Source organism: Lutra lutra, chromosome 13 (genome assembly GCF_902655055.1).
Source record: "Lutra lutra chromosome 13, mLutLut1.2, whole genome shotgun sequence".
In the NCBI taxonomy this organism is placed as follows: Eukaryota; Metazoa; Chordata; class Mammalia; order Carnivora; family Mustelidae; genus Lutra; species Lutra lutra.
The window spans coordinates 85316164-85341691 of NC_062290.1; the positions used below are offsets into that span (position 1 = coordinate 85316164).

Below are 25528 nucleotides of genomic sequence, written 5' to 3' on the forward strand. Positions count from 1 at the left end.
TCTGGGTTCAGATCCAAAACATTAAAGGGCAGGTCTCTTTGAACTTCAGTTTTTTAATCCATAAAATAGGAATAACAATGCCTATAATGCTAGAGGCTGTGAGAAAAGAATAAGACAGTAATATAAAATACCAAGCCCAGTGCCTGGCATGTAACAGGTTAACGCAGTGACTTCTAGATCTTATTCCTGAATTGTAAACTACAGCTCAGAGCCCCTCACTTTACAGATGAAGTTTAGAGTTCAGATTTTTGTTCTCCCCAGGTATATTCTCTTACCTGAGTAATCCGGATGTGATTAAAACAAAAACAAAAACAAAAAAATAATAGTGTAGCACTCTGCTAAGGTTTGCTGCCCAGCATCATTTATTTTGCATAATTACCTTGTTGCAGAGGTACTGGTATTATCCCATTTTATAAATTCAGAAGGCAGGAATCAGAGACTTGACTATGGTTACAAAGCTAGTCAGTGGCAGAGTAAGGATTCAAAGCCAGGCCTGTTTGTGGCATTAATTCCTATCCTCTGGAGGGTCAGTGGGGGCACTCCATCCCCACCTTGCAGGGATGACAGTGGTTTGGTTGCTTGGGACTTCCTCCCCAGCCAACAGCCCTTACCTGTGTAGTTCTTCATCAGAGGGTGAGTACTTGGCAGTGACATCAGCCAGCTCCCCAAAGATCTGTTTGCTATAAACGGTGAGGGAGGACAGCAGGATTAATTCCTGCCAGGTAGAGCTCAGGAGGCACGTGTAATCCTTGATTGAGAGCTCGCAGAAGAAAGGCAGTTTCTTGATCCAGGCAATCTGCCTAAAGAGTAGCTCATCGGCCAGGCGGCAAAGCAGGGCAAACAGCTCTGCCTGAGTCACAGCGTACCTGGGGGGAGGGACAGTGGAAAATCACTTCCAGTGGCCAGAGAGGGAGGATGGGGGCACAGCAAAAGGGTACTCCTAAGAGTAAACAGGGTCTCTGGCAGTGGGTTCCTTCCCTTGATCATGGGTCTCCAGCTCCATTAGATGGTCTAACGATAAAGGGGCAAGACTGGGGCCAGCAGCAAGCTCAGGGCTTAAGAGGTGGGTTTGGAAAGAAAAGGTTGAAGAAAGGGAAAGGAAGCTTGGAAATTTGTGCAATTATTAGGGAATATGACTTTTAATGTTAACATTCAACATCCCACTAATGTTCCACGTGCTAGAGAAAATTCCATCACTCCTGCATTATTTTTGGCAATGAGAGCTCCAGTAGGGTGGATCTGGTGCCCACCCAACACAGGGACTGGCACAGAAATGCGCCCAAGGCCACTGGGCTGAAAGAGAAGAGAAAACACGTTTAGCTTTCCCTGCTCTCAGTGCACCCCCTGGTGGAGAGACTTCAGAAACTAAAGTTGCTCTGCCCTTGAAAGCCGCCCCTGCACGGAAGGAGCAGGGCATTTCTCATCTCTGGGCTGGATGAGACAGGATCCCAGTTTTCTTCTTCTCAAGGCCCCTGGCATGACTCGTCTCCATATCCCCACACCCAGGTTTATAAAGATTTTGTGTAGCCTTCTTGTAAGCAGATCTTTGAATTTCCTCTTCTGATACTGGAGACTAGCTTGAGAAATCTCAGGATACGTCCTAGGAGGTCTGAATTGATAACAAACAGCCTGTGCCTCAGGCTCAAAGAGTAATGGGTGCAGCAACTGATGGGCCTAGAGGCTGAGCGAGCATCGACTCAGGTAGAGCTGACAGAGGAACAAGAGTACTCCTTCCCCCCACTCAGGTCTGTACACAGCGCACATGGCACCAGCGCACATGGTACACTGGCTGGGGATGCAGACAGTCCGTACACAGGTAGTGCCTTGAATGCCTTGTTCAGGAGCCTAGACCTGATGTATAATTATTCCCAGAATTACAGCTCATCTCTGGCTCAGAGCCAGAGAAGCACTCAGGCCACCCCAGGGCCTGGCCTACCTAGGCCCAAGCAGAAACAAAACTCCTTTAATCCCATTTCCCTAAGGATTCAGAAACAGCCCCAACTCTGAAAAAAGATGCTCAAGAGAAAAACAAGGGACTGCTGACTTCAAAAATAAATACAGATTTGTCCTCTGAGGCGAGTCATTACTCGTTACCCCCCTGACTCATTTCAGAGCCTATGGTATTAGCAATCAAGGATGAAGGTGGGTGTGGGGTCGGGGTCATCGTGAAGTTGCAAGGGCTAAACAGGGCACTCACCCATCTTCAATCAACATGGGCGTGCCCAGTGGCTCCAGGTCCTCGGCTGACACCAGCTGGTGAATCAGACTGTATGACTGGGGATCCAGGCTGCGAGCTTGTGGGGGCAGGAGTGGCGAGTGGGCAGAATAGCTAAAAAGGTGCGGTATGTATTGATAGTGTGGAGGCACAGACATCCCCATGTACTGCTCCCTGAATGCCATGAATCCATTTAGTTCCACAGACCTACTAAAGAGAAAAGTCTCATGTCAAGCAGAACCATGGCAGGTCTACTGTCTGCTCGAGGTGGCTAGGGCGTTTTTTGGCCATGAAGTCTGTCTTCATCAGGGACATAATTAATGGTTACATGCATGTCTCCCCCACTAGACAGGGACTCTTTGCAGGTGTGTGTATGTGTGACTTATCACTGGACACCTAGGACCTGGCAAAATAGGTACTGAATAAAGAGTGGTTGAGTAAATTCTTTGTATAGGTGTCACGTTTAAAGAGATTTTAATGGATACTCCAAACTATGATCCACAAAGGTGGGGGTATGTATTTTTTTTACTGCTAGGAAAACTAAGGCATGGACAGGCTAAGGTCCTTGCCAGGCCATAAAACAAATCCAGCACCTAGCAAGGAATCTGACATGGAATCTGGCAAAGAATGTGGCATGACTCCCTAAACATTTAAAGGAAGGAACAAAAAAGGAACAACCAAATGAATAAAAGTTGTAACAAAATAACCAAGAGAAAGGCAGATTCTTATCTTCTTCTCTTTTCTGGAGAAATCTAACCACTCTGTCACCTAAAACAAAAATCCTCACCTAAAATCTAAAATCCTATATGCATTTGCTGTAACAGGGGTTGACAAACTGTAGCCTCTGGCCCATTTGGTAAATAAAGTTTAATGGAACACAGCCACATTCAATCATTTATATAGTCTCTGGCTGCTTTTGCTCTGTAATGGTAGGGCTGAGTAGTTGAGACCCAGACTGAGTGGCCCGCAAAGCCTAAAATATTTATTATCTGGCCTTTATAGAAAAAGTTTATCAATCCGTTTCCTATAAGAAAGATTTCTGCAAAAAAGGAAATCTATCCTGGTCGTTGATGGTTACATTTTTTATACGTAGCGACTAACTTAAGATAATATTCTTGAACCAAGAGTCTTCAAATTAGTATTCTATGATAGCAGCAAATTTAATTAGCTTAAAAATTTTCAGTTTCTTAAAACTTACAAAGTGAAAATCTTCACTCTTGCTGAGACAGAGAAATGAGAACTTAATTCAATATTGTCAATGTGGTTTGTTTTCTTTCCGTGATCAATGTGAGAGAAGAGCTACGTTTAAAACGGTGTTCTGTTAGGCAAAGAACCTACGGGCAAAGGTGGCGGCCGTATCACTTTATTAGCCTGCAGAAGAGAATGCTGACATTTGTCAAGGTCTTTAACAAAAAGTAGGCTGTGAAATGCTGCTTTGTGTCATCCAGGCCCCTCCCCAAAAGACTGAGGGAGCAAGAGTGTAATGGCTGAGACAGACTGGCAGGAATATCTAGCCCAGAGGTTCCCTGTGGGTCTACTCTTTGGGTAGTCCTAGATGATGCGGGGTTTGCCTTAAAGCTCACCTGGAGGACAGTGTGGAGCCTGGTGAGGGCTGGTTGCTCTCTGAAGCCCTGTTCCCAGGGGAACTGTGGTCGCTGTCGCCATGGTTGCTCCAGTGATTGGCTTCTTCCTCAAATTCCTGCCCAGACATGATCCTTTCGATCTCTTCCTCTGATATCTTTGATAAGGAATTGATACATGTTAGATTGGGTGCTCGGGATAGCCTTTGTTCTTTCTTTAGGACCAAGAATTCATTTAAACCTCATAAGGATTCCCAGAACTCTCTAGAGAGATACCCAGATTCCCTCCCCTCCATCTCCATACTCCAGGGCTTCTCACTCATCTTAGGACAGCTCAGTTGCTTGCTTCCCAGCACCGTGGCTCACTCTGGCCTTCCTCTTGTCCGTTTACCCTCCTCTCAAGCTACAAGGCCGCCATGTTCTTCAACACTCTTTGAGTCTATTCTTTCCTACCCCTGAAACACTACTCTTCAAGAACAAACTCCTGCGTACCTTTTAAGACCCAATTCAAATGTCACCTTCTTTGTGAATCCTTCTACACTACTTAGACAAAATTTTAGGTCCCTCCTCTATCCACTTCTAATTCTGTGTATTCTGAGATAAACAGAATAGCACAGTAGTTACAAGGATGAATTCTAGAGTCACACCACCTTTGTTCCAATATAGTTTCTGCTACTTTCTAATTGTACAAGCCATTAAACTATTTGAACTTAAATTCAAAATCTGAACAAAAATTATCCGTGTGGTAGAGAAAATAATAGTATCTGTCTCATGGGATTGTTGTGAGGATTAAATTAGTTAATACATCATCACATGGTTAGAAAAGGGCTTAACACATAGCAACAATTATGGAAGGTTGATAAGGATATCTTCACCATCACTGCTGTTTTTTATAGCACTTATGGTAATGTATCATAAAAATACCCTCTATCAGACCTAAAGCTAATAATAATAGAAAGCTAAAGCTAAAGATAATAAGATAATAAAGATAATAAAAAGCTAAAGATAATGGAACCCAGAAAAAAGTACTCAAAGAATGCACATTGGATAAATAAACAAATGTTCACTTATTAAGTACTGTCCATGAAACTTCACAAGGATTTTCAGGATGAGAAAGATATTCCCAAGCCTACAGAATAAATAAGAAGAAATTTTAGCTCAGACAAGTGAATTGACTTGCCCAAGATCACACTGTGTGCCTATGTCTCAGGAGGAGTTTGAGGAAGAGGCCAAAGTACCCAAGTATTCAGTCCATGGCTCCTGCTACCATACCGTAAAGGGAGTGAATAAATACATCTTCTATAAAGTGTTAAACCCAGAGTTGAAGCCTAACTGCTAAACTCAGCACAGAATGAGAGTGAACAGGAAGGAGTAAGGGCCAAATAAATTTTTATTTCTTCCTCCTATAGAAAGCCTGGGAGGACATTTTCTTTCAAGTCCGTCTGACTCAAACCTACATAACTCTTTGTTCCAGCAGCCTGTGAGGAAACCTTGAGTGGCTCTGATCATCAATACAGGAGGCATCTAGAACTGGAAGCCAGCCAGCACACAGGACTTGGGAGGGAAAACAAGAAACATTTAACTGGTACAGAAGTTGAGCGATTTGTCTTAAACTTAGATTGTATACTGAATTACAGGGGTAGTCTTTCTTTAGTCAATAACATGTAACAAAACAAACAAACCTTTTCTTTTAGGGATCTTTAGAACACTGAAATTTCAGATGTTATAAGACATGTAAAAACAAAAGACGCCATCAAACTACAAGACATCTACTGAGACCCTGACTGAAGCAGGCTCAGTAATGGTAGTGAGAGCAATTCCAGAGCTTGGAGGTCATGCAAGCACTTGTGCTGGGTGAAAAGAAGCAGTCCTAATAAATTAGATTATTCTAGCTGGGAGCCAAAGTTGGACTGCCTCTGTTCCTCCCTATGGGTCCCACAGGACACTGGACAATCACTGTTAAATTAAGGGGATAGAACATATCAGGAGGGCTTGTATCTAGGTTCAGATCTCATCTGTCATTTCCTAACTGGGTGTGAACTGTTGGGCACGTCACTCAAGTTCTCTGGTGCTTCGTTCCCTCCCCTATAAAATGAAGCTAGTACCACCTACTGAGTAGTCTGGGCTCCCTCTTAGGGTACAGAACTGAATCAGTCAGACTTGAGAGGCTAATCTAAGATAAAGTGATGAAGTGCACAACAGGTACTCAATAAATCGTAATTTTATCCCTGATTTTTAATTATAATTAAACATAGTTAAGAACTTGGGAGATCACAGCTCTTTATTCCTAACACTCCCTAAAAAGTAAGAAAAAAAAGGGAAAATCAAATGCAATGACATATGAAATCGGTTTCTCTGAGCATCAGCTCCCTCCATTCTAGAAAGAACAGAAAGTCTAGAGACGTAAGCGCCTGAAGGTCCCGACCATAGTGGGAGAAGGGTACTCAAAAGACACTGAGTAATGAATGCTGAGAAGGTTTTTCATTGAGGAAACGCTTAAGAATTCTTTCTAATAGATAAACTTTTTACTACATCTAAATATAAAAAGAATGACTACAAATAAAGGCTATACATGAAAAGTCTACACTAACATCATACTCGATGAAAAACTAAAAGTTTTTTCTCTAGGATCAGGATGAAGGCAAAAATGCCCATTTTCACCATTTCTCTTTAAAACGGTACTAAACTCCCAGCCATTGCAATTAGATATGTAAAAGAAATAAAAAGCATCTAAATCAGAAAGAAGTAAAATTATCTCAGTTCACAGATGACATGATCTTATAAATAGAAAACCAAAAAACTGTTAGAACAAAAGAATTCAGCAAAGTTTCAGGATACAAAATCAACACCAAAAAATCAGCTGCATTTCTATATAGTAAAGTGAATATGGAAAGGAAATTAAGAAAACAATCTCAGTTACGATAGTATCAAAAAGAATAAGAAACTTAGGAATAAACCTAACTAAAAGGATGAAAGACTTGTACAGTGCTGAAAGAAATTAAAGTTATACTGGGGTGCCTAGGTGGCTTAGTCGTTAAGTGTCTGCCTTTGGCTCAGGTCATGATCCTGGGGTCCTGGGATCAAGCCCGCCATTGGGCTCCCTGCTCGGCAGGAACACTTGCTTCTCCATCTCCCACTACCCCTGCTTGTGTTCCTTGTCTCGTTATGTCTCTGTCAAATAAATAAATAGAATCTCCAAAAAAAAAAAAAAAAGAAAAAAGAAAAAATTCACAGATTAAAAGACAATTATTGTTAAAATATCCATACTATCCAAGGTGATCTACAGATTCAATGCGATCCCTATCAACATTCCAATGGCATTTTTGGCAGAGATAGAAAAAAAAAAATCCCAAAATTCATATGGAAACCCAAAGAACCCCAAATAGCCAAAACAATCCTGACAAAGAACAAAAAGCTAGAGGTCTTACACTTTCTGGTTTCAAAACATATTAAAAGTTACAGTAACCAAAAGAGCATGGCACTGGCATGAGGACAGGCCTATAGATCAATGGAACAGAACAGAGAAGCCCCCACATAAACCCACATATATATAGTCAAAGCTGCCCAGACTATGTAAGAATAGTCTCTTCAACAAGTGGTACTGGGAAAACTAGATATTCACATACAAAAGAAGGAAATTAGATTCTGTTCTTATACTTCATACAAAAATCAACTCAATATGGGTTAAAGACTTAGATATAAGACCTGAAACTATCAAAGTCCTAAAGGAAAACATAGAGAAAAAGCTTCTTGACATTGGCCTTAGCAATCATTTCTTGAATATGATATTCAAAGTACAGGCAATAGGGGCACCTGGGTGGCTCAGTGGGTTAAAGCCTCTGCCTTCAGCTCAGGTCGTGATCCCAGGGTCCTGGGATCGAGCCCCGTATCGGGCTCTCTGCTCAGTGGGGAGCCTGCTTCCTCCTCTCTCTCTCTCTCTGCCTGCCTCTCCACCTACTTGTGATCGCTCTCTCTCTGTCAAATAAATAAAATCTTAAAAAAAAAAATTAAAAAACAAACAAACAAAAAAAAACAAAGTACAGGCAATAAAAGCAAAAATAGACAAATGGAATTACATCAAACTAAAAAGCTTCTGCAAAGCAAACAATCACAAAGTCAACAGGAACGTACAGAATGAGAGGAAGTATTTGCAAACCATTTATCTGATAAAGGTTAATATCCAAGAGATATCGGGAATTCCAACAACTCAACAGCAAAACCCCCAAATAACCTTATTTAAAAATGCAGCACCTGGGTGACTCAGTTGATGAAGCGTCTGCCTTTGGCTCAGGTCATGATCCCCAGGGTCCTGGGACAGAGCCCCGCATCGGCCTCCCTGCTCAGTGGGTAGCCTGGTTCTTCTGTACCCCTCTGACTGCCACTGCCCCTGCTTGTGGTTTGCCTCTCTCTCTCTCTCTCTGTCAAATAAATAAATGTAGGGTGTCTGGGTGTCTCAGTCATTAAGCATCTGCCTTCGGCTCAGGTCGTGATCCCAAGTTCTAGGATTGAGTCCCCTGTTAGGTTCCATGCTCAGCGGGAAGCTTGCTTCTACCTCTCCCACTCCCCTTTGTGTTCCCTCTCTTGCTGTGTTCTCTCTCTGTCAAATAAATAAATAAATAAGATCTTTAAAAATAAATAAATAACATTAAAAAAAAATTAAAATGGGCAAAAGGGACACTTGGGTGGTTTAGTCAGCTAAACGTCTGCCTTCGGCTCAGGTCATGATCCCAGGGTCCTGAGACTAAGTCACACATTAGGCTCCTTGCTCAGTCAGGAGACTGATTCTCTCTCTGCCTGCTGTTCCCCTTGCTTGTGCTCCCTCAACCCCTCTCTCCCTGACAAATAAATAAAATCTTTAAAAAAAATAAATAAAAATGGGCAAAAGATTTGAATAGACATACAAAGAAATACCTTCTCCAAAGACATGTAAACAGCACAACCAACATGTATATGAACAGATGCTCAATATCACTAATCAGAAAAACACAAATCAAAACCATAATGAGGTATTGCCTCACAACTATCCAGAATACCATTATCAGAAAATAAGAAATACCAGAGAAGATACAGAAAATTGGAACCCTTATGCACTGCTGGGTGGGAATGTAAAATGATGGGGCCACTATGGAAAACAGTATAGAGGTTTCTCAAAAAATTAAAAATAAAACTACCACATGACCCAGTAATCCCCCCTTCTGAGTATTTACCCAAAAGAACTGAAATCAGGATCTCTAAGAGATATCTGTCCTCCTACATTTACTGAAGTATTATTCATAATGGCCAAGAGATGGAAACAATTTTTTTTTAAAGATTTTATTTATTTATTTGACAGACAGAGATCACAAGTAGGCAGAGAGGCAGGCAGAGAGAGAGGAAGGGAAGCAGGCTCCCTGCTGAGCAGAGAGCCCGATATGGGGCTCGATCCCAGGACCGAGATCATGACCCAAGTAGAAGGCAGAGGCTTTAACCCACTGAGCCACCCAGGAGCCCCAGAAACAATTTTTTAAAATATTTTATTTATTTATTTGACAGAGAGAGAGATCACAAGTAGGCAGAGAGGCAGGCAGAGAGTGGGGGAAGCAGGCTCCCCGTGAGCAGAGAGCCTGATGCAGGGCTTGATCCCAGGACCCTGACTGAGATCACGACCTGAGCCGAAGGCAGAGGCCTAACCCACTGAACCACCCAGGCGCCCCAGAGATGGAAACAACTTAAATATCCGTTGATGGATTAATAGATAAACAAAACATGGTATATAAATACAACAGAATATTTAGCCTTAGAAATCCTAGCATATGCTACAATGTGGATGAAGCTTAAGGATATTATGCTAAATGAAGGAAGTCACAGAAGAACGAATACTGCATGATTCCACTTACATGAGGTATCAAAAGTAGTCAAACTCTTAGAAGAGGAAGTAGAATGGTGGTTGCCAGGGACAGGGAGAAGGGCAAATAAGGAGTTGTTCCATGGGTATACAGTTTCGGTCATAAGATGAAAAGGCTGTAGAGATCTACTGTACAAAAATGTACATATAGCAAATAATACTGTAGCATATACTTAATTTGTTAAGGAGACAAATTTCATGTTATATGTTTTTTACAACACGCACACAAAAGAACACATATGGGTATAGACCAAAATAAACTAATTTTTATTATAACATGAATAAAAATGTTTGATTATTTATTTATTTTTAAAAAAGATTTTATTTACTTGACAGATCACAAGTAGGCAGAGAGGGCAGGCAGAGAGAGAGGAGGAAGCAGGCTCCCCAACTGAGCAGAGAGCCCAATGTGGGGCTCGATCCCAGGACCCTGGGATCATGACCTGAGCCGAAGGCAGAGGCTTTAACTCACTGAGCCACCCAGGTGCCCCAAAATGTTTGATTTAAAAAAAAAAAAAAGATATGAATACAGCACACGCCCACAGCCCGACTGAGTGCATATATATGCTAGGAACTGTCCCATATTTCATAGGCATATGTCTCAAAATACCTACAAATTCCTGTCTTTCTCTCATTCCCTCACATTCAACTGGATAAATCCTATTAATTTTTCCTATTACATCTCTCCTGAATCTATTCTCTCCCCTTCAAACTGTACTACCATTGCCCTACTTAAAACCACTATCTCTGTATCTCTTAGCTGGACTGCTGTAAAATCTTTGAACTGCTTTTTCCTCTGCTTCCAGTTTCATGGACACTTACCCAGCTCCTCAGAAACCACTTCTATTGCTAGAATGATCTTTCTTTTTTATTTTTATTTATTTGACAGAGATAGAAAAAGAGAGCAAAAGCAGGGGGAGCGGCAGAGGGAGAAGGAGAAGCAGACTCCCAACTGAGCTGGGAGCCCAATGTGAAACTCGATCCCAGGACCCTTGGATCATGACCTGAGCCGAAGGCAGATTGCTTAACCGATTGGGCCACCCAGGTGCCCCTTTCTTTTTTAATTGTAATTTTATAATTTCTTTTTTAAAAGATTTGTTTTAGAGGAAGAGAGCATGTGCATGGGGGCAGAGGGAAAGGGAGAGAGAAAATCAACAGAAACCCTTCTGAAAAAGGAGCCTGATGTGGGCCTTGATCCCACAACCCTGAGTTCACAACCTGAGCTGAAATCAAGGGTGAGTGACTCAACCACTGAGCCACCCAGGTGCCCCTAGAATGATCTTTTTAAAATGCAAATTTGACCATGCCTCTCTACTTAAAAGCTTTTAGTAGTTGCCTCTTGGTCCAGAACAATAATCCCTGAGGCATGGTCCTGCTCACTGGTATGCTGAGGATTCACTTGTTGGTTCATGAACAGATCCAATTTTCTACCTTCATGAAGTTCTTCTGTTGGCAAGTGAGAACAAGTTGGCGTAGGCTGGCCCTACGAAGAATTTACCTAGGAAGCTATAATCAAGGCCATTCTTTAGAGAAAAGATTCCACACTCAAGGAATCTGCCTTCTCTTCTGCCACTTCACTACATGTGCCCAGTGCTCCAGCCCAACTCCATCAACTTCCTGTGATTCCTTAAAGATTCATCTTGTGGTCTTTTTACTGCCTCTTCTGTCTAGCAGTAACAGAAGATATTTGGCTCCCCAACCCTTCCCAGCATAGCTAATTCCTCCTTTTCCTTCAAGACTCGGTTCAAACTTTACCCCCTCTAGGAAGGCTTCCCCAAATGTCTTCAGTTCCCAACCACGCTCTAATTAAAAAAAAAAAAAAAAAAAAAAAAAAAAGTCCCTCCTTTCTGTACTCTCTGAGCATCCTCTGTTACCATTCACTATACTCGGATGTCTAGTCACACATCTGTCTCTCCCACTAGACTGAGTTCACAGTACAAAGGACCTGCACACAGTAAGTACTTAAATATCGTTGGAATAGAATGGTTATTATTATTCCTATTCTACAAGTAAGGCAATGAACTTTCCACTGATATATCTTTAGAGACATTGAACAGTAAAGTAGTCTTACTGATTTCTGCCAGGCTAAGTTATCAACAACCTTCAGTGACTGACATAAAAAATCCTCTGGATGGTTTAGAACCAGAATTAGATTCATTTCCTGTGAAATCCTTGGGAAGGGTTGAGGGAATCACAAGAAGAGCTTTAATCATTATGTTGCATATTTAAGATTTTCAAAGCACTTTCAAAACCAGGCTCTAAAAACAATTTTATGGTAATGAAAGCAAGATGGCTCCCCCCATCAGGAGATGAGAGGATCAAGGTAAGTAGCTACAGGAACATCGAAAGCACTGGGCTTCTAGGACAGATCACAAGGACTGAGGCCTGGAACTCACCTGGACGGGCCCAATGCTCTTATTTCGGCCTCCAGGCATGCCATCTTCTCTGATTGCTGGAAGGAAACATAAGTCGAGACAGTCAAAAGCATACCCACAGCAATCTAGGCACAGAAAGAGAACTTACTTGGCCAAAAGCACGAGGTAGTAATTGGTGAAATCAAGATTAAAACAGAGGTCTTCCTGGACCCAAAGTACATATGCTTTGCATTATTGTAGGCTACCTCATAAGCAACAGATTCTTCTGGGCCCCCAAGGCAATGGACACATACTGCACACCTGCATACATTTAAAATGCTCAGCAAAGGTGACGGCATTATTAATAGTCCTGTGCACAGTTACGAATATCTCACCAGGATGATGCATCTGAAGGCTTCAGTAAATTCAAAGAGAGGAAGAGAAAGAACATTTCCATTTTTATTGTATTTTATTCTTTTAATATTTTATTTATTTGTCAGAGAAAGAGGGAGCACAAGCAGAGGGAGCAGCACACAGAGCAGGCAGAGGGAGAAGCAGGCTCCCTGCTTGTGGGACTCGATCCCAGGACACTGGAATCGTGATCTGAGCTGACAGCAGATGCTCAACCAACTTAGCCACCCAGGCGCCCAGAATATTTCCATTGTTGAAGAAAGTTTTTTGGGGGGCACCTGGGTGGCTCAGTGGGTTAAAGCCTCTGCCTTCGGCTCAGGTCATGATCCCAGGGTCTTGGGATTGAGCCCCACATTGGGCTCTCTGCTCAGCAGGGAGCCTGCTTCCTCCTCTCTCTCTCTGCCTGCCTCTCTGTCTACCAAATAAAAAAATAAAATGTTTAAAAAAAAAAAAAGTATTTTTTTTTTAATTTCCAGGCTAAGTTTGAGTCTAATTTTTAGGATGAGAACAGATTTTTTTTTTAATTAACCAAAATTTTGATCTGACTGGTTTCTCCCTACAAAAGCAGTCAATAAAGGGGTGCCTGGATGGCTCAGTCGCTTAAGCATCAGACTCTTGGTTTTGGCTCAGGTCATGATCTCGGGCCCTGTGTAGGGCTGTGCACTGGATGTGGAGTTTGCTTGAGATTCTCTCTCTTCCTCCGCCCCATGTCCCCAACGTGTGTGTGTGTGTGTGTGTGTGTGTGTGTGTAGAGTAGCAAGAGATGGGACTTGGAAGTTGAAGAGGCCAACTGGGGCCAGATCAGAGATAGCCTTTAATGTCAGGGTAAGAGTATGAACTTCAGCAAAAGCAGCTGAGGGTAAGATGGAATGCAGAGGATGTGGTCCGGTTGGCATTTTTGAAAAATCTTTGTGATGGCTGCTGTGGAGGCTAGTTTGGAGAAGGCAATGTTAACAACAGAAGATAAGCAAACAGCATCATATGACAGTAAGCTCTGCTATATATACATATACATATATAAATAATATACCTTCTTCCAAAAAAAATTAACATGAAGAATCTAGAAAGTCCTTGGGGGCAGGATTGAGAGTTCTAAGCATAACGCTCAGTTCCTGTGGTAACTGAAAGTCTAAGAGGAAGTTCATTTTCCTTACACATTTCAGAATTAGACAAGCTTGTCTAAATCCAGTTTTGGGGGCACCTCTGTGGCTCAGTCTGTGAAGTGTCTGCCTTCAGTTCAGGTCATGATCCCAGGGTCCTGGGATCAAATCCCACACGGGCTCCCTGCTCAGTGGGGAGTCTGCTTCTCCCTCTGTTCCTCACCCCTAACCCCACTAGTGTGCATTCTCTCACAAAAATAAATACATTAAAAAATCTTTTAAAAATAGGGGCACCTGGGTGGCTCAGTGGGTTAAAGCCTCTGCCTTCGGCTCAGGTCATGATCCCAGGGTCCTGGGATCGAGCCCCACATCGGGCTCTCTGCTCAGCGGGGAGCCTGCTTCCTCCTCTCTCTCTGCCTGCCTCTCTGCCTCCTTGTGATCTCTCTCTCTCTCTGTGTCAAATAAATAAAATCTTTAAAAAAAATCTTTTAAAAATAAATAAATCTAGTTTTTGCCTGGTCTGTGTAACTACAGGCAAATTTCTTCACCTCAGTTTCTTGAAGAATAAATGGGGCTACTGGACCCTATCTTATAGGTTTTACTGAGGATTACGTATAAAATAACATAGCTAAAGCAACAAGCATAGGGCCCGACATATAATCTAGGTATTCAATAACTAATCCTTCCCTCTAACCAGCCTCTTTTCTATGTACACAGTAATTAGAAAATCCAAGGTTCTATTCCCAGCTTTGATGGAGACTTGACATCTTCATCTGTGAAATGGAGACAACATAGTTTTCTTTACAAGGCTGCTGTGAATCTGAGTGGGAAACATTCACAGCTTATATTAGAATCAGATGCATACTGGTTTTTGTCTGGAGATCTCTTTCAACCTAACTGCAAGCTCTAAAAATCCTTAAAATTCCCTCTCTGCTGTTCTAGAGTCAATGATAGACTTCAGACACTTCTATACCAATACTGAGTTTTCTATGTCTTTGCTTCAGCTCACAGGTGCAGAATAAAGATCTATCATCAGCAGTCCAACACTGAATACATTTTACTTGAAATCTCACTCTCACTGTCTTGGAGGTGAGGAAGGAACTCAACAGGTTTTTCTTTTCTTTTTTTTTTTTTTTAAGGGCCACAAATCTTAAAGATTTACAACTTACCAATTTTTTGTTCTGATATTTAAAAGCTCATGTTATCTCTCAACCCTCCCACCCCTTGGACTAAGGAAACTCACATATGATGGACACGTACTATGTTTTAGGTACCATCTTGTATAAAACAAACCCATGAAGGAAATGTCAGTATCACTCCCATTGAACGAATGAATATAAGGCTCAGAAGAATGAACTATTTTGTTTACAGTAACAGAAACTAAACAGCAGAATCAGGGTTGGAATCCAGACTATTAGATTAAGACCAGACTTCTTTCCACACTAGTTTTCCCCATAGTATGTCTATATACCATAGCTGCATAAATTCTTAATTACACTACCCTAAGATTCATTAAAATATACTGATTTTCCAGCCACTGAGGTGATAAAAAATTTCCTTTGAAAATTAACTTTGATTTTCTTAAAATTTGATTTAAAGAAGAATATAGGGGCACTTGGGTGGCTCAGTTGGGTGTCTGCCTTCAACTCAGGTCAGGATTCCCAAGTCCCAGGATCGAGCCCCACATCGGGCTCCCTGCTTGGTGGGGCATCTGCTTCTCCCTCTGCCCCTCCTCCGGCTCAGGCTCACTCTCTCTTGCTTTCTCAAATAAATAAAATCTTAAAATAAATAAATAAATAAATAAAGACGAAATAAACAACAGTATTGGTTTGGTCAAAGATGGTAAAATTTGTCAAGATGGCATGAAACTGTCTGAAGTGTGGGAAATAATACAATGTGTCACAGCACCCCTTTCAAAACAAAAACTTGGATCACAGTTTAAAGCTTATAATGTATTCACATATATAGTATCACATTTGATTCCTGGAAGGTCTACATTATTATTATCCTGTGTAGTATAGAGATGAAAAAACCTGAAGCTCAGAGAGGTAAAGGGACTTGTTCAAGACCATGCAGGGAAAAACTGACAGAGTGGGGAATTTTAGTTTAGGTTTATATGTATTTTCTTAACTGCTACTTCGGTAGCAGTTTCTGTATCTTAGCTATTTCTAACTTTTCTTAACTCTGATTCTATATGCTATACTGGTCTAAGAGCAAGTTTCTCAACGGGGCTGAAAATCTTTCTTATAGTGAACTGATCTGGAAAAAAACAAAAACAAAAACAAAAACAAAGGGCTTCTGGGTACAAGATCACAGGAATGGTTTTGCTCTATCTCTTATCCAGTCTGAGTGGCAGCAGCTATAGTTCTTCTATCTGCTTAAAAGAAGTATGAATACTTTTTCTGCTGTAGAACTCATGTATCTACCATTTCTCACTTAGGCTTAGGCAGCCGAACCAAACCCCAAAACGCAAAGGAGAGTAAGACATAAAACTAACTGTATCAAAGTCCTGCTCAAAATGCATTGGTGACTCCCTTTGGTCTATGGGGTCAACCCCAGCTCTCTAGCTTATCATTCAAGACACTCCAATGATCTGGTTTTTCTGGGGTTCCCCATCTTCATCTCTGCACACGTTGTTGTCTGTACCAGAAGGTGGGGAAGTCTGGCAACACCACCTTATCCAAGTGACATCACTGCCACCAAGTGATTCAAGTCAACATGACCAATAGCAGGGCAAAGCTATACCACGCACTCTTGATAGAATGCACAAAAGGACCCAACATCCTCGTTGTGGCATTCTCGGAAAAATGCGTAACTTGAATGTACTGTGAGCAAACCGACAAGACCAAGTTGAGGAATATTCTACTTGTTTTCTTCGAAATTAACAATTATTCAAGACAAAAAAAAAAGGATAAAGAATCATTTCATAATAAAGGAGACTGAAAAGACATAAAAGCTAAATGTAATGCATGACCCTGGATCGGCTCCTGGATCACAAAAAATACACTGCTATAAGGACACGGAAATAATTGGTGAAATTTGAATAAGGTTTGTTAATTAGATTACAGTTTATGCCATGGTAAAGTTCCTGATTTTGACAACAGTACTGTGGTTATGTTAGAAAGCGAAGAGGAATGACGGCTTTAACTTCCTCCCAAACAGTAAAGAAAATATATATAAACACATACACTTTCCTCTCACCTTCTATTCCACTCCCTCCTTCTCCCTTTCTCTCTCTCATGCTTGGAGAGAGCAAGAAGGGGAGTTGCTTTTAAAAAGCTCTTAAGGGATGCCTGGCTGGCTCAGTCAGAGGAGCGTGCAAGTCTTCATCTTGGGGTTATGACTTCAAGGCCCACACTGGGTGCGGAAATTTCTTAAAAATACATACATACATACATACATACATACATACATACTTATTTAAGCTTGTAAGGAGCATGAACTTCTATGCCTTCAAGATTCTGCTCAAATATTCTCTGCTTGGGATTTCTTGGTGCTCCATTTTAATCCTGGTACAGCAGTATGGCAATGCTACAGAGTTATTCTCATGATGCCATTCTACAAACATCAACCCCTTCAAAGAAGTTTTCCTTAACCCTTTTACTTTTTAACTAGTTAACTAGTAAGTTATGAGACAAGTAAGTTATTTTAAATTTTCTCAAGTAATTCTTTTCCACATTAATTTTTGCACTGAATAAATTCCCTCATGAGGTTCAGTGTAACTTCCTCTTGCCTCAGATGAAATTAACAGTATTTCCCCCATTCTGCTTCATGCTCTGCCCCCCCCACCAGAGTAAATCCACCAAATCAGAAAGCATCTTACCTAACTTGGTTAACTGGTGAAGGACAGAAGGAATGTGGGACTTGGCATAGCCCTTGAGGGCCACTCTGACTAATAATGGGGGGGGAACAGAAAAGGAAACAGACAAAGATAGCTCAAGGTAATTAGAGCTATGGCAGAGGGCAAAAGGGGCTATGGAAGTCCAGGAGGTTCAGCTTTCTGGTTGAGGGGTGGTGTCAGAGAAAGCTGGTTAGAGGATGTTACAAAGAAAAGCTGAGCCTCCAAAGGAAAGTGTATATAACCAAGTGAAGAGGGGGTAACTCATTCCAGGAAGATGGAACCAGATGTGCAAAGCCCCCCGAACATGAAACATCATTGAGTTTTCGGAGAATTAGGAGGGAATGTGAATTGCATGGGGGACAGCAAAGGGAGAAGGGATGAAGCGACTAATGCCAGAGTCAGAGGGGCTTTGAAAATCATTCTGAGGAGCCAGAATTTACCCTAAAGGCTGCAAGATGGGTGAGCAGTTGGTGTCTGGGGGGGTAATGGGGTAGTAGTGAAGATGGACAGATGGGACACAGCCTCTACTCACCACCCTTATTTAAATTTCCCTCACTGTCTTGCTAACTAATTTCCTGACTAGCTAAATTCCAGGTATGAAGATATATCTCTGCCCAGAGACAAGGGACAAGAGAAGGCTGACTTACACATGTCAGCTGAAAATTTTTTGAACATTTAAAAAAGTTTTGAGGTATGTTTAGACTTACAGAAGAGTTGCAAAAAAAAAAAAAAAAGTAATAATAATAGTACAGAGAATTCCTATATACTCTATACCCAGATTCCCCATCGGTTAACACTTTACATAACCCACAGACTATTCGTCAAAACTAAGAAATTAACTTTAGCATAATAATACTGACCAAAGTATAAACTTAATATTCAGATTTCTCCACTGATGTCCTCTCCTGTTCCAGAATCCAATCCTGGATTCAACAATGCATATGGTTGTCATGTCTCCATAGTTTCCTTCAATCTTTCTTAGTCTTTCCTTGTCTTTTGTGACCCTGACACTTTTGAGAATATTCTGCATAATGTCAGTTATTTTAGGGGTACCTGAGTAGCTCAGTTGGTTAAGGGTCTGCCTTAGTCTCAAATCATGATCCCAGGGTCTTGGGATTGAGCCCCATATCAGGCACCCTAGGGAGCCTACCTCTCCCTCTCACTACCCCTGCTTGTGTGTGTGCGTATGAGCTCTCTGTCAAATGTAGTCTTTGAAAAAAATGTCAGTTATTTTGAAGATTGTCTTTCAATTTGGGTTTGCCTGTTTCCTCATGAGTAGACTGGGAATGAATCCATCCCTGTGTGTCTATGTGTCCTTACTGTTATCATACTAGGGGACATATGACAGCAGTGTATACTGGTGATACTGACTTTGCTTGCTTGGCTAAAGTGCTATCTGTCAGAGAATTCTTTCAGTAACTTTCAGTTACTATTTTTCCCTTTGTAATTACTAAATATCCTGGGGCTATGCAAATACTCTCCTTCTGTTTAAGACTATGCTATCTTATTTTAGCATCCATAAGTCAATCCTGCCTACAGCAATTGTTACTGGTTTTTTTTTAATGGTGATTTTCTATTTCCCTCAAGCCTTCTAAACTTATAATTTTTCTATGAGAAAGAACTGTCATCCTCTATTTATTCAGTTAGTTCTGTCAGTATGAAGTCATGCATATTTTATTCTTTGGGTTATAAACTAATACATAGTTATTTTGTTGCTCAAGTTTTTCCAACTTTGGCTACTGGAAGCGCTTTTAGGTTGACCTCTCTGACCTTTTGATAATGCCCTGCCCCCTCCTTTTTAAAAAATACAGCACATTCTAACTTTCTAGCATCAGAAAAACACTCTAGGCTCCTCTTATATTTTCCCTGCCTCAATGCTTAAATCAACCCCTTCTCCAAAGAGTCCTTATTGCTTTTACTGATATATGGAAACCAAGATCTGGTTTTTCTAAATCTTCTTTCCTAAACTTGAGTACATACTGATGCTTCCAATCAAGCACCAGAGGTTTCAGTTCAGCCTTCCCCTTTTCTGATTTGTAACTTTTTTCTCTGATGTGAGAAACCTAACTCTCATTATTAGTATATTCACTTGTTTGTTCAGCTCTAGTATACAAATAAAGTAGTGACAGAATTCCCAACCCATAACCTTGAGAGAAATACATTTACAAACTAGAGAGCTTTGTTTGTATACAGTTTTTTGTCTTTAGCCCTACAGTGTACAGTATATAGTTAAAACACTATTTCCCAAGGTCAGATCCTTTCTCTCCCATTCCCTTCAGTGTAGCTATGTGATTCATTGATCACAGTCTACAGTCTATCTTTTCCCCATATACTGGTTGCTTTTAAACAAATTTATGTACAGTAAAATTAACTTCTTTAGTGGTATATATTCTACAGGCTTTGACAAATGCATAAAATTATGTCAAACGCTACAGTTCCATACACGCTACAGTTCCATACGGGACAGTTCCACCAATCCAAAAATATTCCAGTGGCAACTGTAATTTTAATTCTGCTTTCTCAGCACCAACCAAGAGGTGGCAGGGTTTCTCTCCGAGAGGCAGCCTTCTCAAGGCAACTAAGCCTCTTGTAATGCATGAAAATGGACATAGGAAGGCAGTTTGTTCCCACCCCTCACACTCCATGTGTCATCTTCTCCTGGCTATGGCTACAGGAATTTAAGAAGTTAAGCTTCTTCTTCCCTGAAATAGGAGAGTTTGGTTAGAAGCCCCAGATCTCACACTCCAACTGAATAAGGAGGATGAATCATCAGAGAGTAGTCAAGAAGGCAACCCATAAAGGTGCTTTGATAAAATATGGCTAAAACAACAAAGGGAGGTGAGAAAATGAGACCAAGACCAAATCAGATGAAAGTGGGTAGATACCCACAGACCATCTCTTCAGGCATTACCTATTTGGTACTGGTGGGAAAGAGTGGGGAAGGGAGAGGACTTTCAGGCAAAGGAAAGAACCTGAGCACAGGCAGGATAAAGCAAAGCAGGCTTGAGGCACAGGAAGAACGTTCCAGACAGAAGATGAGACTAGAAATACAGGACAAAGTTGTTAAGTTTTTAAATGCTCTATTATAGGTATTTATCATCCAGTGAACACAGGGCATTCCATCACGCAAGTAGCTATGTCATATGATAGACATGTTGTCCGTGTGGATAGTTAGGTACAAACTCTGCTTGATTAATAACAAACTACAACTAATAATTATTATCAACATAATCACCACTAACCTATCTACTGGTAAGTCATTTTACCCCCCAAAACTGCATCTATAAACTGAGGGTAATATTTTTTTAAAGATTTTTAGGGGCGCCTGGGTGGCTCAGTTAAGAGACTGCCTTCGGCTCAGATCATGATCCCAGGGTCCTGCGATGGAGCCCCGCATTGGGCTCCCTGCTCAGGGGAAGCCTGCTTCTCCCTGTCCCACTCCCCATGCTTGTGTCCCCTCTCTAACTCTCTGTCAAATAAATAAAATCTTAAAAAAAAAAAAAAAAAAAAAAAAAAGGCAATTCTTAAAAAAAAAAAAAAGAAGAAGAAGATTTTAAGTTATCTCTACACCCAGCTTAGGGCTTGAACTCATGGCCCCAAGATCAAGAACTGCAATGTTCTACCAACTGAGCCAGCCAGGTGCCCCTAAACTGAGGGTTGTATTTAATAATAGGTTTGTGCATATTCAATGGCATAATGAATGAAAAGTGTATAAGAGTTTTCTAATATAAATAGTAATCAATAAATATTAGGATTATAAATAAATTATAAATGACCTAAATTTATCTTTTTTTTTTTTTTTAAAGATTTTATTTATTTATTTGACAGAGAGATCACAAGTAGGCAGAGAGGCAGGCAGAGAGAGAGGAAGGGAAGCAGGCTCCCTGCTGTGCAGACAGCCCTGGGATCATGACCTGAGCCGAAGGCAGCAGCTTAACCCACTGAGCCACCCAGGCGCCCCTGACCTAAATTTATCTTAATGCCCTTCTACAACTTTCTTACTTTTCTTCATAATGAGCAAATTTTCAAAAGATCCTTCTTATCCCACATATAGTAAAAAAAAAAAAAAAAAAGTCTGAAGAATATCTGATAGTCTGCATTTATTAATGTGACAAATCCAACTTGGATAGTTTGCTAAACCTAACTCCTACCCCTATATACTACTATTATGAACCCCCAGTACCTTCCTGAGTAGATATACGTTGTCATATTTAATCCTCTAGAGAACTCTGAAAAGGTTAAGTATTATCATACTGTTTTAAAGGTAAGATAATTGAGCATTAGAGACATAAAGCAAACTGCCAAGGGTCACAGAGCAGTCTGTCACCAACCTCTGCCTCCATTCTTTCTACTGATCTATACTGTACTACTCTCTACCCTCCATGAAAATACTGAGTTTCAGACATTGGCCCTCTCCTCTTCTGCATCCAAGTTCTCTCTAGGTGATTTCTACTCACTAACAAAATTTTACCATCTGATTGCGAACAGTTCCACAAACATCTACTTCAAGGCAGGACTTTTCACTTCAGTTCCAGTCCTACATACCCAAATTCCTTGATGGACATTGTATGTGTCCTCCTTAGATACCTCAAACAACATACTGCCAAGGCCAACATTTTGTCCCACCCTGCTTTTTTAGGCCGGTAGGGTTTTTTTGTCTGTTTGTTTGTTTTTTGTTTTTTGTTTTTTTTTCCTGGTGGGCCATCACTATTATTCCAAATCTGCAACTTCAACTTCTGATGCTGCCCAATACCCAGTATGTTACCAACTCCTATCAGGTAAGCTTCCCCACATCTCCCCCTCTGTGCCATGACTTTGCCTGCGCCTCCATCAGATTCGTCACACCTTTCTTCTGGACTCTTCTAAAAACTTTCTAGGTGGCCTTTCTGCTTTCCCCACACCAATCCATTCTTCAAAGCCTGCCCCCCTGGGTTAATCCTCTTAGAATATTGGTTTATTCACATAACCTCAGGCTGTCAGCTCTCAGAAAGCTTTCCAATAAATCCCAAACTCTTCACCAACCTGGTTGGAGATTTCTGGGCATGCCTAGCCTCTTGAGTATGCCATGATTGTAGCAAGAAAAATGATACCACATTCAGGCGACATACTGCCTTTTTGCTTCTTCATCTAAAATCCCCACTTCCTGTCATTATACTTTGAAAGAAGAACTAGTAGAGTATATTAATCGGAGTTAGGACGTGGTTGTTAACTGGGGTCTTGCCAATTGGAGCCTGTGAATTCATTCTCACAGAATCTGTAACATCTCACCCAGTCTTTCTTCCCACCTAGTCTGGGAAATCCCTGTAGGCAGAAACTGTGTCAAATGTGTTTTGGGGTTATGAGTACACGGTACAAGACCTGGCATATAGTGCAGACCTGGGAAATGAAAAACTCCAAGGCTTAATAGCTAACCCTAAAGGTAAAGTGATGGTAAAGTGGGTAGTCGAGCCACAAGCACCACTCACCCTTCCGATTCATCCCCATCTGGAGGCACTTGAGCAGGCGGCAGTACTGGCACCTGTTCCTCTGCTTCCGAGACATGACACAGTTCTTGTCACGACTGCACCGATATACCCGCTTGTTGCAAATGCTCCGCTTGAAAAATCCCTTGCAGCCTTCACAGGAGATGATTCCATAGTGCAAGCCTGTGGCACGGTCCCCACAAATGAGACAGGTTCGTTGTTCAGCCCGATCATCTGGAACAGAAACTGAACATATTCAAATTAGAACACATGGAAATAATGGCTTTAAGCCTGCAGTTCTCAAATAAGCAAACTTGTTCTGGGAGGATCAAGAATATCACTCTTTTCCGGCTAACTGGTAAATAGGGGTCATTTTTAGAGCCTTCGTCCTAGGAACAGACCCTTGCATCTACCTGCAGGTATCACAAACACAGCCTATCTCAGAAAAATAACTCATGGGACGCCTGGGTGGCTCAGTTGGTTAAGCCGCTGCCTTCAGCTCAGGTCATGATCCCAAGTTCCTAGGCTCAAGTTCCGCATGGGCTCCTTGCTCAGCAGGGAGCCTGTTTCTCTCTCTGCCTCTGCCGCTCCCCCTGCTTGTTCTCTCTCTCTCTCTCTGACAAATAAACAAATAAAATCTTAAAAACAAAACAAAACAAAACAAAAAAACCCCAAAAACTCATGCTCCCCTCCCTGGGTTTAATCATCACTTGGACCAGTATCCAGGTCAGAAACTTAGGCGATATCCTCGACTCCTCTATCTCCCTCACTTTCCTCAGCCACAGCCCATCACTTACTTCCACCCTGTAGAAAGGAGATAAGGGTTACTGATAATTAATGTAAGTGCCCAGCAAATGGCACGCACTTAGTAAATGAAAGTTGTAATTATTAGCCAGTGAAGAAGTTTTAACCAAGCCCAGCCAGCCAACCAGCCTTCTACCTATTCAACAGATAGGTATTGGACAACTACTCTGTTCTATGCACTGTTGTAAGGCATGGCTACAGCAGTGAATGAAAGTCCCTGGGGATGCTTACGTTCCAGCAGAACATCTACTCTGTGACCAGACCCATGTTCGGTACTGGGTACTCAGAAATAAATCATCATGATCCCCACAGTCAAGGAACTTACTGCCTCGTAACAAACAAGTTAGTCAAAGAGGAAATTCAGGCTGGAATATAACTCTCTAACTTCCTCTTCCCTTAAATTCCACTTACTCAGGATCAAGCAATTGCCAAATAACAGGCATATGACAAAAAAATGCAGATCTGTGATGTCAGATCTTGCCAGCAGGTACAAGAAATCTCCAAGAAAAGGTTTTGATCAGAGGCCAAGGCAAGAAACCAGAGATCTGAACCACGTTCCTGAGTAACAGGCAAGATATAATGATTAAGAACACAGGCCTAAGAGTTTGAGAAATCCTTACTTAAACCCCTGTTCTGACAGCTACCAGCTGACTGACCTTGGGCAAATTAAGTTACTTCACCTCTCTGAATCTAGTTTCTCTCATCTGTAAAATGGGGATTATAATGGTACCTACATACATAAAGTATGCAGCACAATGCTTGGGCTACAATGGGCACTTAATAAATGACAGCTATTATTTTCATTATCATTGTTAGCCTAACAGGTCCATGCTTGATGTGATAATAACATTCCTGAAAAGAAAAGCATTTGAAAGCAATGTTACAGGAGGAGCATGGTAGTATACATAGGAGAGATGTAGAGAAGCAAGGAGACTACTATTTAGGCAACGTTTATTATATGCCAACTTTGAGATGTCTTTATGATCCCTAGTTATAGTAGGTTGGATAATGGCCACCCAAATATATCAGGTCCCAATCCCTGAAAACTGTAAGTTTTATCTTGTAAGGTAAAAAGATCTTTGCAGATGTGATCAAATTAAGGATCTTGAACTGGGAGATTATTCTGGATTATAAAGGTGGGCCCTACTTGCAATCACACATGTCTTTACAAGAGAAAGACAGAGGGAGATTTGATATAAACAGAAGAAGAGAACACACACACGTGCATGCACGCACACATGTACACACACAGGAGAACGTAATGTGAAAACAGGCAGAAGGTAGCCAAAGCCAAGGAATGGCTTCCACTACAAACTGGATGAAGCAAGGAATGAATTCTCCCCTAGAGCCTCTGGAGAAAGTGTGGCTCTGCCCATCTTCCTTTTCACCCAGTGATACTCATGACTTTTGAACTTCCGGTTCCAGAACTGTGGGAGAACAAATTTGTGGCATTTTTTAACAGCAGCACAGGAAACTAATACACAATATCTTTTTCATACAGGTAAACAGGCATATATTAAGGCCCTTGCCCAAAGTCACACAGCAAATAGCAGGTATGCAAAGAGAAGCAGATACTAGGGAAACAGAGAAAGATACATGTGGAAAGAGGAATTGCCTAGGTTCTTGAGGACTCTGTATTTCCTAGTTATAGACCTTTCCAAGCCTTTCTTCTTCTTCTTCTTCTTTTTTTTTTTTTTTTTTAAGATTTTATTTATTTATTTGACAGACAGAGATCACAAGTAGGCAGAGAGGCAGGCAGAGAGAGAAAGGGAGAGAAGCAGGCTCCCTGCTAAGCAGAGAGCCCGATGCGGGGCTCGATCCCAGGACCCTGAGATCATGATCTGAGCTGAAGGTAGAGGCTTAACCCACTGAGCCAC

At 41.4% G+C, this 25528-nt stretch overlaps 1 protein-coding gene across 3 annotated transcripts in view; it reads right to left on the minus strand.

Moving 5' to 3' along the window:
• The window catches only part of NR6A1 (nuclear receptor subfamily 6 group A member 1), a 231390-nt gene that overhangs the window by 15211 nt on the left and 190651 nt on the right, over positions 1-25528 (minus strand). For 2 of the 3 annotated variants that reach the window (XM_047698699.1, XM_047698702.1), the window contains 5 exons: positions 22851-23093; positions 12076-12131; positions 3799-3953; positions 2198-2425; positions 612-866 (listed from right to left, as the gene is read on the minus strand). In XM_047698699.1, coding sequence (XP_047554655.1) covers positions 612-866; positions 2198-2425; positions 3799-3953; positions 12076-12131; positions 22851-23093 — 937 coding nt within the window. The remainder of the gene's footprint in view (positions 1-611; positions 867-2197; positions 2426-3798; positions 3954-12075; positions 12132-22850; positions 23094-25528) is intronic. The other variant, XM_047698701.1, reaches the window with a different exon arrangement.